Source organism: Gadus macrocephalus, chromosome 1 (assembly GCF_031168955.1).
Source record: "Gadus macrocephalus chromosome 1, ASM3116895v1".
In the NCBI taxonomy this organism is placed as follows: Eukaryota; Metazoa; Chordata; class Actinopteri; order Gadiformes; family Gadidae; genus Gadus; species Gadus macrocephalus.
The window spans coordinates 9,530,296-9,542,591 of record NC_082382.1 but is presented as its reverse complement, the minus strand read 5'-3'; the positions used below and the strand labels follow the sequence as shown (position 1 = coordinate 9,542,591).

At 41.0% G+C, this 12,296-nt stretch overlaps 2 protein-coding genes across 2 annotated transcripts; one reads left to right on the top strand and one right to left on the bottom strand.

Moving 5' to 3' along the window:
• Nucleotides 1-1,036: 1,036 nt before the first annotated feature.
• Nucleotides 1,037-5,628, top strand: cd63 (CD63 molecule). Its single transcript, XM_060048536.1, has 8 exons — nt 1,037-1,181; nt 1,792-1,876; nt 3,193-3,381; nt 3,471-3,545; nt 3,654-3,749; nt 4,303-4,446; nt 4,843-4,926; nt 5,255-5,628. Exons 2-8 carry the CDS (start codon nt 1,811-1,813, stop codon nt 5,318-5,320), a joined length of 720 nt encoding a protein of 239 aa, XP_059904519.1. The 5' UTR covers nt 1,037-1,181; nt 1,792-1,810; the 3' UTR covers nt 5,321-5,628.
• Nucleotides 5,334-10,600, bottom strand: letmd1 (LETM1 domain containing 1). The gene is made up of 9 exons (XM_060048409.1): nt 10,458-10,600; nt 10,163-10,317; nt 9,904-10,019; nt 9,241-9,323; nt 8,812-8,998; nt 8,580-8,681; nt 7,157-7,309; nt 6,874-6,970; nt 5,334-6,781 (listed from the first exon to the last, which is right to left on the bottom strand). Exons 1-9 carry the CDS (start codon nt 10,571-10,573, stop codon nt 6,705-6,707), a joined length of 1,086 nt encoding a protein of 361 aa, XP_059904392.1. The 5' UTR covers nt 10,574-10,600; the 3' UTR covers nt 5,334-6,704.
• Nucleotides 10,601-12,296: the final 1,696 nt, after the last annotated feature.

Sequence of the window (12,296 nt, the reverse complement as noted above, 5' to 3'; positions counted from 1 at the left end):
CGAGAAGGGACCTCACAGACAGACCCGGCTCCCAAGAGGTGACAGACTGTCATATCTGTTTGGAGAAATACAAAAATGGACAATCACGGAGGCCAGATTCGGTCCTTCACTGGTCACACGTGACGAATCTTGCCTCTGTGATCGTACATTGTTGTAAACTCTCCATAAACAGACTCATCACACTGGACTTGAACCACTGGCATACCTTTGTTGATCTTTGTTTGGATTATGCACATATCCTCTAAATTGTAAATACAGTGTATGTACAGAGTATCTTTAATTTATCTGTTTGTTCTGGAATTTTTAGTATTCCACAATTATCTTTTTATATATTTAGTATTTAATATTCAAATATTTGATAAGTATACATATTTTGTGTTTAATGTTTTATATCTTGACCTCCTAATGTTTCATCTGCTTTGGTAATGTAAAGGTTGGTTTTTCATGCCAATAAGTTTTTTGTTTTTTTTAAGAGAGAGACAGAGACAGAGACAGAGAGAGAGAGAGAGAAAGAGAGAGAGAGAGAGAGAGAGAGAGAGAGAGAGAGAGAGAGAGAGAGAGAGAGAGAGAGAGAGAGAGAGAGAGAGAGAGAGAGAGAGAGAGAGAGACTATAGCAAGTTGTAATAGGTGCAATGGCAGAGCAGTTTAAAACAACCTGTGCATTTTAGGCCTCATTTCAAACTATGCTTCTAGCTACAGTAACTATAGAAAACATAGAAATCCCTGAATTCTTGCATTAGCATTTATTACGTACTGCATTGAATGCGTCAACTTGTGTTCTTAGGTCCGCACATTTTGTAATAATGTGGATTGACATAACCAGATATCCACGTGGCAGATAGAAGCGAATATTTCGACGAATAATCGAAAAAGAAAACAATATCACATTCAACGGGGTTATTTCAGAATAGAGGTTAACCTGGATCTTTTTTTTTTACAGATCCAACTCCAGCTCCTATACACTACCGGTAATTACCCTAATAGAAGCGCGCTTGAAATAGCGTTCGTTCGTCTTCTGGTTTCTCAACACTCCAATAATGTCTGGCTGCGCAGAACGCCGACGCTCAGACTCAGACCGCGGTAGCGGAGGGGCGGGACTTGACCGAACCGATAAGTTGATCTAGTTTTCAGTAGAAACGTTATTCCGATTCGACCCTTCAAGCAAGAGTTTTCCTCAAAAGGTAGGTTCACAAATAAGTGATTTACAGGCCGATATCGTATTCAATGTTTTTGTTGAAGTTTAGCCTTATGTAGACATAGGCTGAAAAACTAACAATTAAGGATGCCCCCAGACTTTCATAGTGGTTTGTATCGTAAATATTATTTGTATCCGCACCACAGATTAGGCCTACGCAAGTAAAAGCGTGGATCCAATATTGTTCCTCATTCAGATCCTATTGTTACTGTGATTACTAGAAGGTGAAGTGGTGAGGACAACCTCAACCTCATTTTACATGATTTTACATGTTCTTTCATAGTTCGTGACGACGTGAAGTCATGGAAAAACAAACGCAGTAAAACGCGACAAGTTCGTCAAAGCTGCTTTTATGTCCCATCATTTCTCTTCAAATCCAGCCTCCAACCCATAAATATGTCACTTTTAAATAGTGTGTACATTGCTACGCCGTATGACTGTAGACTTCTCGATTATCTTTCCATAAACTGAGCAACTATATCTTGTGATATATTTTACATTTCCGATTTCCGTGGTAATATGATGAAACCGACTGGAATATGTCAATATGTGGGCATGGTTCTGCTTTTTCCTAATATGCGCTATTTGTGTTTCAGGATTGTGTTCCTCGACATCATGGGTGTAGAGGGGGGAATCAGATGTGTCAAGTACCTGCTATTCTTCTTCAACTTCATCTTTTGGGTGAGTAGCAGTTTCTTGGTTTTAATTATATTTTTAATTTCGGAAAGATTGTGCTTTCCGGACATGGTCTGTGTGTGATAAACATGGGAATTAGGGAAGTCGTTGAAGCGGTTGCAATGGCTGTTGAAGGAGGAAGGAAACCGTAGACGTCCACGCTTAGAGTCATGATGTAGTGATGTGTTTAAGGGTTACTAGAAGTGACGTGGGGGCGATTGGCAAATAGATAAGTCATAACAGCACAAACAATTTGACATTCCGCTTGATATCTAATTTAGGTTCATGCATCATCTGGACCGGATGGCGTGTGGGGCTGTGCCTGTGTTATAGCAGGATGAGGGATGGAGAGGTGGCAGTGCATAGTGGAATGTGAACCTCGTGACCATATTTCAATGTGTAACTTGGTCATGTGACTTATTGATATCAATACATTTTACTTAATTCACACATTAATTAATGCTTCTATGACATTTTAATCATAAGCCGCAATAAAGCACACTATACGTTTATTTTCAATTCATGTGGAAGGAAACCAAAATAACTGGATTTCGATTCTGTGAGTCGCTGAGTAATTAAAGTTTTCGTTGAAACACTATTGGTTTCCATGCTTTTCTAACACTGTTCACTATATAGGGCAGCTACCTGAGTGTTACACAAATATTTACATTGGTGTGGCCTACCAATAAGGAAACGTCCCTTGGTTTAGGCCTTCGCAGTTATAAGGAAAACATGCTAGGGGACGGATCGGGTAACTCCACTTGTATCCTTCTGAGTATGTCATAGGTTTGCACAACAATTACCACTGTTCATAAAATACATCCATGCTCTGAAGCAGTGTAAGCATATATGTCTTGAAATGTGCAGTAAATATTTTCAAATTGACAATGATTTAGGGTCAAAATATTTAATGTCAACATTATGATTATTTGATACTTTTGCCAGTGTGGTCCTAGCAGAAAGACCGTAGTAGGCCTACAATGTCTGATCGAATTCCTTTTTACAATTAAAATACTTGGCCGTTTTCAATATGCGCCTCATGACATTAAATGTACGCGGCTTTAAGCTGAAAAGAAGAACCGCTCCAAATGTGAAGTCCTATCCGTAGAGCATGGCATTACCTTGCCAAGTAAGGGATCTGTTTCTCACTGGAGACGCTAAGAAACCTCTGCACTCGGGGTGTTGTAAAATGCGTTGGATGAAAGTGTCCACCAAATGGCATACTGTATGCACATCATACTGTACCATCAACCATTCATCTTTGTTTCATATCAACCACAACCGTATCCTAATCCACCCTGTGTCCTCCCGTCTGTCTGCAGCTGTGTGGCCTGGCGCTGATTGTGGTGGGGATCCTGGTGCAGGTAGCCTTGCACAAATCCCTGTCCATCAGTGACGCCACAGCCTCGGCGATCCCTATCATTCTGATAGTCGTGGGTGTCGTCATCTTCTTCATTGCCTTCTGTGGTTGCTGCGGTGCCTGGAAGGAGAATTACTGCATGGTCACCACGGTAGGCCACCATCCTCACGACTAAACTGTTGTTTTTGTCATCAAACTCACACACGACTCTCACGTTGGGTTTTTGTGTTATTCTCCCAGTTTGCCGTCCTCCTGTTACTGATCATCCTCGTCGAGATCGGAGTGGCTATAGCCGGATACATCTTCAGGGGTCATGTGAGTCGGCCACTTCGGTCTAGGGTGACCACTTCGGTCTGTGATGTGACTATAATGTGTTTCAAGGCTCATTTAACTCGTTCCGCTTTGCACGGTGTCGTCATATAGATTAAAGGAGAGGTCCGGGAGGGTCTCAACCAACTGATCGCAAAGTACAACACCACGGATGAAATCAAACAAACTGTGGACAAGATGCAGGAGGATGTGAGTCAAGTGCACGCCACTCAGTATTTACCCAGTGTAACAACACCCTCATCCGACAGCCACATCCGGCTGCCTGTTGTGCTTAGACATTGTATAAATGGGTCCTGATGTTGACATTGGACATATGTTGCTCACTTTTACGTCATGATATTGGACTTGTTTTGCAGAGCTTGGGTACACAATGGACTTCAGCTGGTATTATATACACAAGGTTGAGATCGTAGGAACCAAGCCCATCTATTACCCCCTGACCCTTATTTGCACAAGCAGAATATACAGACGTTCTGAGGTCACACATAGATAAATACTTGATGTTATCAGGTCACCTGTGCTGCTGCTGCTGCTGCTGCTGCTGCTGCTGCTGAGGGTTTCTGGAAAACATCGACCGCAGCAGTTTTCAAAGCCGTAGAAATATCATTGCTGATATCATGCGAATGTATCATGTTTCTTTATTGTCACCAAACTGTAGAAACCTTGCATGCGATACAAATGTTCAATCCGACCCTTTATTGATTCCCATGTGGTGTTTCTATTGTCCTCATCTTGTTCTTAGTTGAAGTGTTGTGGCGCCAACAGCTCGTCAGACTGGAAAGACTTCGGGGCAGATCAAAACACAGTCCCTGACTCCTGCTGTGTGAACATCTCAAAGGGCTGCGGGGTCGGGGAACTCAGTGATGTTCTCAAAGTACACCAGCAGGTAAACACCCACATTTAGTTTTTGGTTTTAATACTTTTAATGGAACTCAACACAAGATAATATAGTCAGAAGTTTTATTTGTATACAAAGTTAATGGGGATTTGACCTTATAACACTTTGGGGACCTCTTCACACCTTCCCAGGCTGTGTGCATCCCAAACGGTTTTAAGACAGAAGCCCATCCAACCTCAAACTCATTGTATACTTGCATTAAAAAAGGGTTAAGTTGATGGCCGATATTATTCATGAGAAGCAGGGCTGTGTGTTCACATGAGTCTAACGTGGTGCTATAAAGTGAAATCTGTTTCACATTTTAAGTATTCTATACAATATGACATTTTTTTTAAACGAATTAATTGTTGAACAGGTTTGAACAGTTTTGCTTCATTTAACTAGGGCTGCCACACTGCGGTTGAGGAATCGCTGATGAAGAATCTGATGTGGATTGTTATTGCTGCTGTCGTTATTGCTATAATACAGGTATGTATTTTCCATTCATTTATTATTAAACACATCCTCAAAACAGAATGAGAATGAGAAGCTTGCATGTTTAGCAATAGGACTGCCTAGCCTTGTAGCCCTCCAATCATTTCATTCTGGCCGAACACAATCATTGGACGGGCTTCAACCTCCACAGATAGCAGATTTGTCTTTATTAGGTTTAGCATTTGATTTACTGATCTCCGTTGGGATGAAAGAGAATTCTAACATGACCTAAAAAAGCATACCCTAGCTTTAATGGCATGTATTATATTGGTTCTTATCAGAGTGCAGTACCTAAAACATGTGGGGTTTGTGCTTGTTGTAGATCATGGGCATTGTGTTCTCCTGCATGCTGATGAAGGCCATCCGCAGTGGCTATGAAGTCATGTGATTTTGCCTTAGCCTGAGCAGTAGGTATCTGTTCAGGTCACCTCTTCACCTTGGGAAGCTTCACCTTAGAATATTTACCCCTCACATTTCCTTGGCGCTGACGCCTTATATAGAACAATGTTTACTTTTTATGATCTGTAATTGATTATATCATATCATTGGAAATCTGCAATAGCCACAGCACCATGCATATTTAGGGACAGAATTCCAAAAACTAGGAAGTAAGTTCTTGTATTTTGTGTTCCACTCCAATAATACTATTCTGGTTGTTATGATTGAACAATATAACACATTAAAAGAAAAATCCTTCTTTGTCTCAGTTTATTTAGGACACATTTTCTTTCAAATCTTGGCAAAACATATTTAAAAGCACTTCAGAATCAAACAAAACAAGATATATATATATGTAGGTATAGGAATATCTTTATATATTTTTTTCTTTTAAGCAATACAACATAATCTTTGAGAAAATGTACTTAAAATGAACTGTGGTGTTAGGCTTCCTGGTATTACATTAGGAAACAAGTCATTTCCTCTTTCACAATTTACGAGTGACAAAGCGCTTGAACTGCACCATAAAGGATGTTGTGCAGTTCTTTGTAAAAAAAGAAAAAGGTTTAAGCCAGGTCGTTGTATTTTTCAGTGCAAGTATATTCTGCTCAACAGAAATAGATCCACTGCAAAGCCTCTCATTCAAAGACACATCAAGTAAACAAGGCCATCAAAAAAGGGGTATCACAACTCTGTAAGACGGAGTGTTATTGTGCTACGCCCAAAGGGAAGCCACGTGGGTCTATCTACGATGTACCAGAGCGGAAACATCTGGGAGTCGATTCCCCAAATGATGACCACATTGCATGTCTAACATCATTTGGACGATATTCAATAACTTTAGATTGTATTTTTAAACCTTAAGCCTATGTTCTATACATTTTAAACTTAATAGTGAAAGCTTATGTGCAGTAGAACATGAAAGACATGGTCAACGAAGGAATAATAAATAAATTAAAACTAATATAATTTGCAATGTTCACACTTCAAACAAAACATGCTAGTTATAAACATACAGAGCAGGGCTACTTGTTTTGTGTTGGTCTATCGTTACTCCTGTCTGACGTTAGAATCAATCTAAGTTGAGGTATGAGCCGTGACTGGTTCGGAGAAAAAGCGGTAGATGCCAATACATGCCCTGAATTATTCAGAACTGCAACCACCCTTCACTTGAATCCACTGTAAATCTTTTACTCTAAACATCACGATCCCTGGAGTTCAGGATATGGATGTCAAAGACAATGGATCCTCTCTTGGAGCATTTTCATATTTGTAAAGCATTTTTGGTTTTTATAATGTAGAAAACCAAGCCTGCTGCGCAGGCAGCAGTCTTCTCATTGGCCACTGAAGCGTCGTGGGTAGTTGGCCGATAGTAAAACCATGCTGTGAAGAAGCAGAGAGCCCTCGCTCCCTATGGTAGAAAAACAGAAAGCCGGACGTGAGACATCGACAACAGTAAAGGCACTTTACATTGGTTGTGTGAGGAGTAAAGAACATAGATACCCTTCAAGGGAGCTGTGACCTGTAGCCATTGGGACAGCCACTCACGACACTGGTTGGCATCGAGATCGTCTGAGTTGAGTCCTCTGACATAACAGGCCTGTGGAGACAGGGGGGGGGGGGGGGGGGGGTAAAAGGCTTAACTCGACACCATGACAAAGAATGCAAGAACTCTTTCAGTTTCTTGAACTACCATAACAAAACACTGCTCTATACTGCGCCATGGGAGGGGTTGCGCATTCCTGGGATATTCAACGATGCCCAGTCATTGATTAAATGTCCTGACCTGTTTGAGTTCAGAGTCACTCAGCTGATGAGGTCCAAGGCGTCTCAGGGCACGGTCCAGCAAGAGCAATTCCAGAGCGTGACTGTTGAGCCGCCTGCCAATCATGAAGCCTGGGAGGCGGGGCGTCAGGAAGAGCAGGGGGCAGATATGCCTCTGGTTGGCCACAGAGAGAGAGAGAGGTCTGTTGTCACTACACTGATGAACCTGCGCTTTTTCAAAGACTTGAAAATTAAGTAGTGACACATACTTCCTGGGTTCAATTTGATAACGATCAAACTGTCAAGTACAAAGGAACAATGTTTCCTTTAATTGTGAAATTTGCAGTACAAGATGATTCTGAACAATTCAATTCTTATGACGAGGAAAGGGTGATGTACATTGTTAAGAAACACAATCAAATTTTTGGAAAATATGAAGGGAGACTCCATTAGTGTGTCAAGAACACACTAATGGAAGATATCTAAATATGACATAATTATGAAGGAAAGATGCTGATGAAGATGTTCCCCTTAATGCCATACTGTGCCTCGGCTTTCAGGTTCGTGGGCTGCAGAGCAATGGCCGAATATCATGTACAGCTTGTTCTTAATGCTCTAATCGGGATTCGAACACTCAACGATGACTTTCAAAAGTGAAAAAGATGCATCTGATTTTAGCGATTAATATGATGAAAGAATTGTGAGCCCAGGTCAATCTAGTGAGGAGAAATAAGACTAATTCATTATTTTTTTAAATAACGCCACCTTGGAGTGCAGTACCACAAATTTGGGTTTATGGGTAGTGGGGATTATTGGTAACCATACCTGAAAATGTCAAGAGTTTTCGACTTACGGTATAGGCTGCAGTATGACTTTAACAGAATTTGGGGAAAAAATGTACGGTACAGGAAAAAAATAAAATCGGGGTCCATGATGCTTCGTTGCTCGGACCCCTAAATAGACCAGATCAAGCAAAACGCAAAAGGTAAAGAAACTTTGCATTTCTGTGTAGGGATCCTTTCCATATTGTATATCTTTATATAACCTGCCGGTCAGTGGAAAAAAACAGCCCTTTAACAGGATGTACATTGACAGGGTGCTCTTGCACCAAAGGATTACGTTGCAGCCCATTGTAGAGGATTATAGCTGCAGCGTTCTCACTCAATAAAAAAAAAAAAAAGCGTTCAACTTTTCCATTGTTTTTATTGAGCAGGCTACACTGTGTCGCGCTGCTATGATGTCACAATGTTTACGTAGCTGCCGCGGCGATCGACATCCGGCCTACCATAAAGGGTACTGTCGGCGGTGGAAACGCGACCTCGGAACTGAGCTGGGCTATACCGCCCCCTCCCTACCGGACTGAGGCGAACCGAACCGTACCGCACCCTGCAGTGGAAACGCAGCATAAGAGTGCGGAGTGAGGACTACTGAAAAATTGTACTGACCATGTGCTCTACATTCATCCTCTTCATACCCAGAGGGGGTCCGGAGAACAGCGCCCGCACCCCGTGGATATCAGCCACTTTTGGGTGCGCTCCATTCTGCACCTGAAAAACACAATGTTTTTTCAGATTACTACCAGGAACCATCCTCCGCACATTGTTTCGAGTCTGACAAATCATGCCACCATGACTAGAACTACATCCGTACCATGAGATCCTCATTACATTGACCTACTTGGGTGCAGAGGTCCTGAAGGCGACTCTGGAGGCGGCTGTCTTTGACCTGGTAGCTGGTGTCCTGGATGCCCTGGAGCACAGCCCCGGTGTGCCCCGCTCTCTGGCTGTGGTAGAAGCCACGGAACTCCAGCTGCTGCTGCGGGGTCCAGAAATGCCGTACCAGGAGCTGGCGAGGGAAATAGTACCTAGTTGGGAAGCATGGAAAACATGCTTTGTTAGATGGGAAAGACAAATGGAGGGGGTGCAAACCGTACCGAAAATATGAATCAATGTTAGATTGAAGGAGAAAACTACTCTATGACAGATTTAATGTGGTGAAAATTTACTAAAAAAAGATGTTGCACAGTGCCCTCAGTTACATTGAGTGTTCCGCGTCTTTGGGAACAGCCTTACTGACCCTGCAACACAAAGATAGGCGCAAACTTACATCAGGACGAAAACCAGGTAATTGGCGAATGGAGGGATGGATATCACCACGAGTGGAATGGCTTTAATCAGGTCTCTGCGGAACTGTGAGAGAAAGGTGAATGTCAGTGGCGACATTCGGCTGAAGGCTTTTGGCTACATCTACAGTACGTTCGTATGCTTCAAAAACGGCAGGTGCCAACTTCTATTGCAACACTTCATTAACTTAATGCGCTTCTATATAAAATGTAAAAACATTACATTTTTAACTAATGTTTAGGATTATTTTGTTAGCGGGCCTACTACACGAGCAAATCATTGACATCCACAATTAAGCAATGTAAACTACAGTATTTTAGGGAGTGATTCGAATGTTATTAAAGATCAGGTGGAGGATTAGACCTCTTGTTCAAGAATGCCAACAGGGGTCTGTACAAACGAGGGATCAAGCTCAGTAACTTTCAGGCGGAGGGATACTTAGAAAAAGGCACTTCGATCCCAACATAAATTGTTCCTATTATTTAATCAAAAATCAAATGCTAATATTGCAATCATACCATTTATGTTTCAATACATGATGGTGTACATTACACCACCTTAGATAGATACCACCTTCGACCTTGGGTGTCTTGAAAGGCGCCTCTAAATGAAATGTATTATTATAACATCAGTGCTTCTGACCTACCTGCCTCAGCCTCTCCATTTCTCGGTATGGCAAGTCCTCCCATGTCACCTTCCCTGTGACCAGTCTGGTTTGGATCCTGCTCACTTCCTTGCCATCTTGGAAGAGTAGTTTAAATCCTAACAGGTCACATTTTATGAATAACATAAATTACAACCATGGTAGTTGATTAAGCCAATTGTGGAGGTTTTATAATGTATGCATGCATAATACCGGTCAGCCACTTATTTACAATGTCAATACAGATCAGGCGTAGTTTTACCTTCAGTAAAAGTGCGATAGAGTTTGTAAAATCTCGGAAATTTCCTTTTGAGGAAATTCTCATATTTGACATTTGCCACCTGCAATCTTGACGACACATGTCGACCGATGCCTTGGCTGGAGTCCGAGGCTTTGTACTGTCTACACGGGGACAATCTGGATCATTAGAAAAGGAGGAAGTCATTAAAATAAATGGTGATTTAGGATATGAGCTGGGATATCAGCACATTATTAACACACGCGTGCCACAACAAGACACACAATGGTCAAATAATGAAAATCAGGCATATGTTCACCTTGATTGAAGATATGTATTAGGAAAATAATGCCCGGTCGATTTCCAATTGTGTTGAAATAGACAAATTCTTTGAAGAGACAAACGACAGCAAAGACTTCCACCGGACAGTGCCATTTTGACTGGGGAGGGTGTGTTTTCTTCATGAGGTTTAAACGCGTTAACACACAATCTAAAAATCCATCACTGACATCTAGTGGTGAGAAGAAGTTGCGACTGAATCAGAATCAGAAAATTACAACTTCACCTTCACATGGTGAAAATGTCGATTAATAAGCACACAATATCAAGAAAACTCCAAGCACACATTTCACAATATAATTAAGGGTTAGGTTAAGGGTACAGATCTGAACATTTGCACTGGTACAGCTTTTCTCAGTCGCTTTGGTACATTTTTTAAATCATCCTCAACAAAACAGTAAGTGCATTTCTCAAAACAATTCGTACAAATAGCAAAAGACCATGGATAACCTGCAAAAGCCAGTCTCTTGCTAAAAATCCGTAGTTCATCTCTCAAAAGTAAATATCTGTGTCAATGAACATGTCAGTGCCATGATCAGAATGACAACTCCTTGTGTCATTGTGTACGGATAAGACAGTCAAATTGCTTATTCATGCTGTCAATATAACAGTGTACCCTGGAGGGATGTTCTGATGTAAACTGTGGCTAAAGATTTGAAGACATTGTTATTATTGTAAATAGTAAGTTACGCCTTAGTGTATGTGGGAGATTGATTGCAAGAGACTGGACAAGATTCACATTTACGCTTTGACTGTTTGTACTGTAATTTGTTGAAAGGTCATGTCATTGCTAGAAATGTGAACAAAGGACAATTTCCTTAGGGTAAACTGTAAATCCATTGCTGTGGGAATTACAGTGCAGTCTTCCTAAACCTCCTGACGTTCCTGTCTGTTGGGCCAGAAATTCTCATTCTCATGCAGCCTTACTCCTCTTCCTCTTATTGTTCTCCGTGGCTGTTGACCCCAATTCCTTGTCCTTCCATTGTCAGATATGTAAGATTGCGTTGTGCTCCAGCTATATATATACTTGCCAGTTCATGGTTCATGAGATGCAACCTTTGATCTATTTCAGTAAACTGGTTGATCGTTGATCGAACACTTCACGCATTTCCCTTCTTTAGAGAAAACCAAGATTCACCTGGTAGCAAGTTACCAATTCAAGACAGATTTAGAAAAAAAGTCTAATGGAAATGTATAGAAAGATGCTTTACATATTGTGACAACTTGTTCAACCATTTTTCATGCAAAGACTTATGCAATAAAATACTTAATAAAATAAAGCCCAAATGTTGTGGGCGTGAGACTATTCATTAGAGACCCATTACAATACATTTTGATCAACATGACATAAGCAATCTCTTATAAGCGACCCGACCCCGGATAAGCGGATGAAGAAGAGATGATGATGATGAGATGAGACATAAGCAATTGATAATATAGGAAAGAGCAGAGAATTTTGCATAATCATTTTCATGAATGTACTAAAGCATTTGCAACTTGTTCAAAGAAATGAGAAACTGCTTTTTTGATGTGCACAAGTGCCACAATGATTTGAAGATTGAACGTGAGTTTTGAGAATTTCCATTCTGATCTGAGAAATGTACCATAGCGACTGAGAAAAACTGTAATGGTATCAACCTAATGATAGCCGTATGGTAGTTATACACTAACAAAATGGTCACATAGGCCAAATGGGTTGAGACTGTGGACGTTTGGCTTTTCTTTGAAATTGTAGGAAATGTAAACATTTTTAGAGGAGAAGACCAGGGTGAAAAAGATGCATTTGATTTTAGAGATTAATATGATGAAAGTATTTTGA

Excerpts from the sequence above, each read along its gene's own strand:
- letmd1 (XM_060048409.1), bottom strand. The coding sequence starts at position 10,573 with ATGGCACTGTCCGGTGGAAGTCTTTGCTGTCGTTTGTCTCTTCAAAGA. Across the intron at positions 9,324-9,903 it reads AAATGGAGAGGCTGAGGCAG|TTCCGCAGAGACCTGATTAA; the intron begins GTAGGTCAGAAG and ends TTTCTCTCACAG. Across the intron at positions 6,782-6,873 it reads GGTCACAGCTCCCTTGAAGG|GGAGCGAGGGCTCTCTGCTT; the intron begins GTATCTATGTTC and ends TTTCTACCATAG.
- cd63 (XM_060048536.1), top strand. The coding sequence starts at position 1,811 with ATGGGTGTAGAGGGGGGAATCAGATGTGTCAAGTACCTGCTATTCTTC. Across the intron at positions 3,546-3,653 it reads GATACATCTTCAGGGGTCAT|ATTAAAGGAGAGGTCCGGGA; the intron begins GTGAGTCGGCCA and ends GTCGTCATATAG. Across the intron at positions 4,927-5,254 it reads TCGTTATTGCTATAATACAG|ATCATGGGCATTGTGTTCTC; the intron begins GTATGTATTTTC and ends TGCTTGTTGTAG.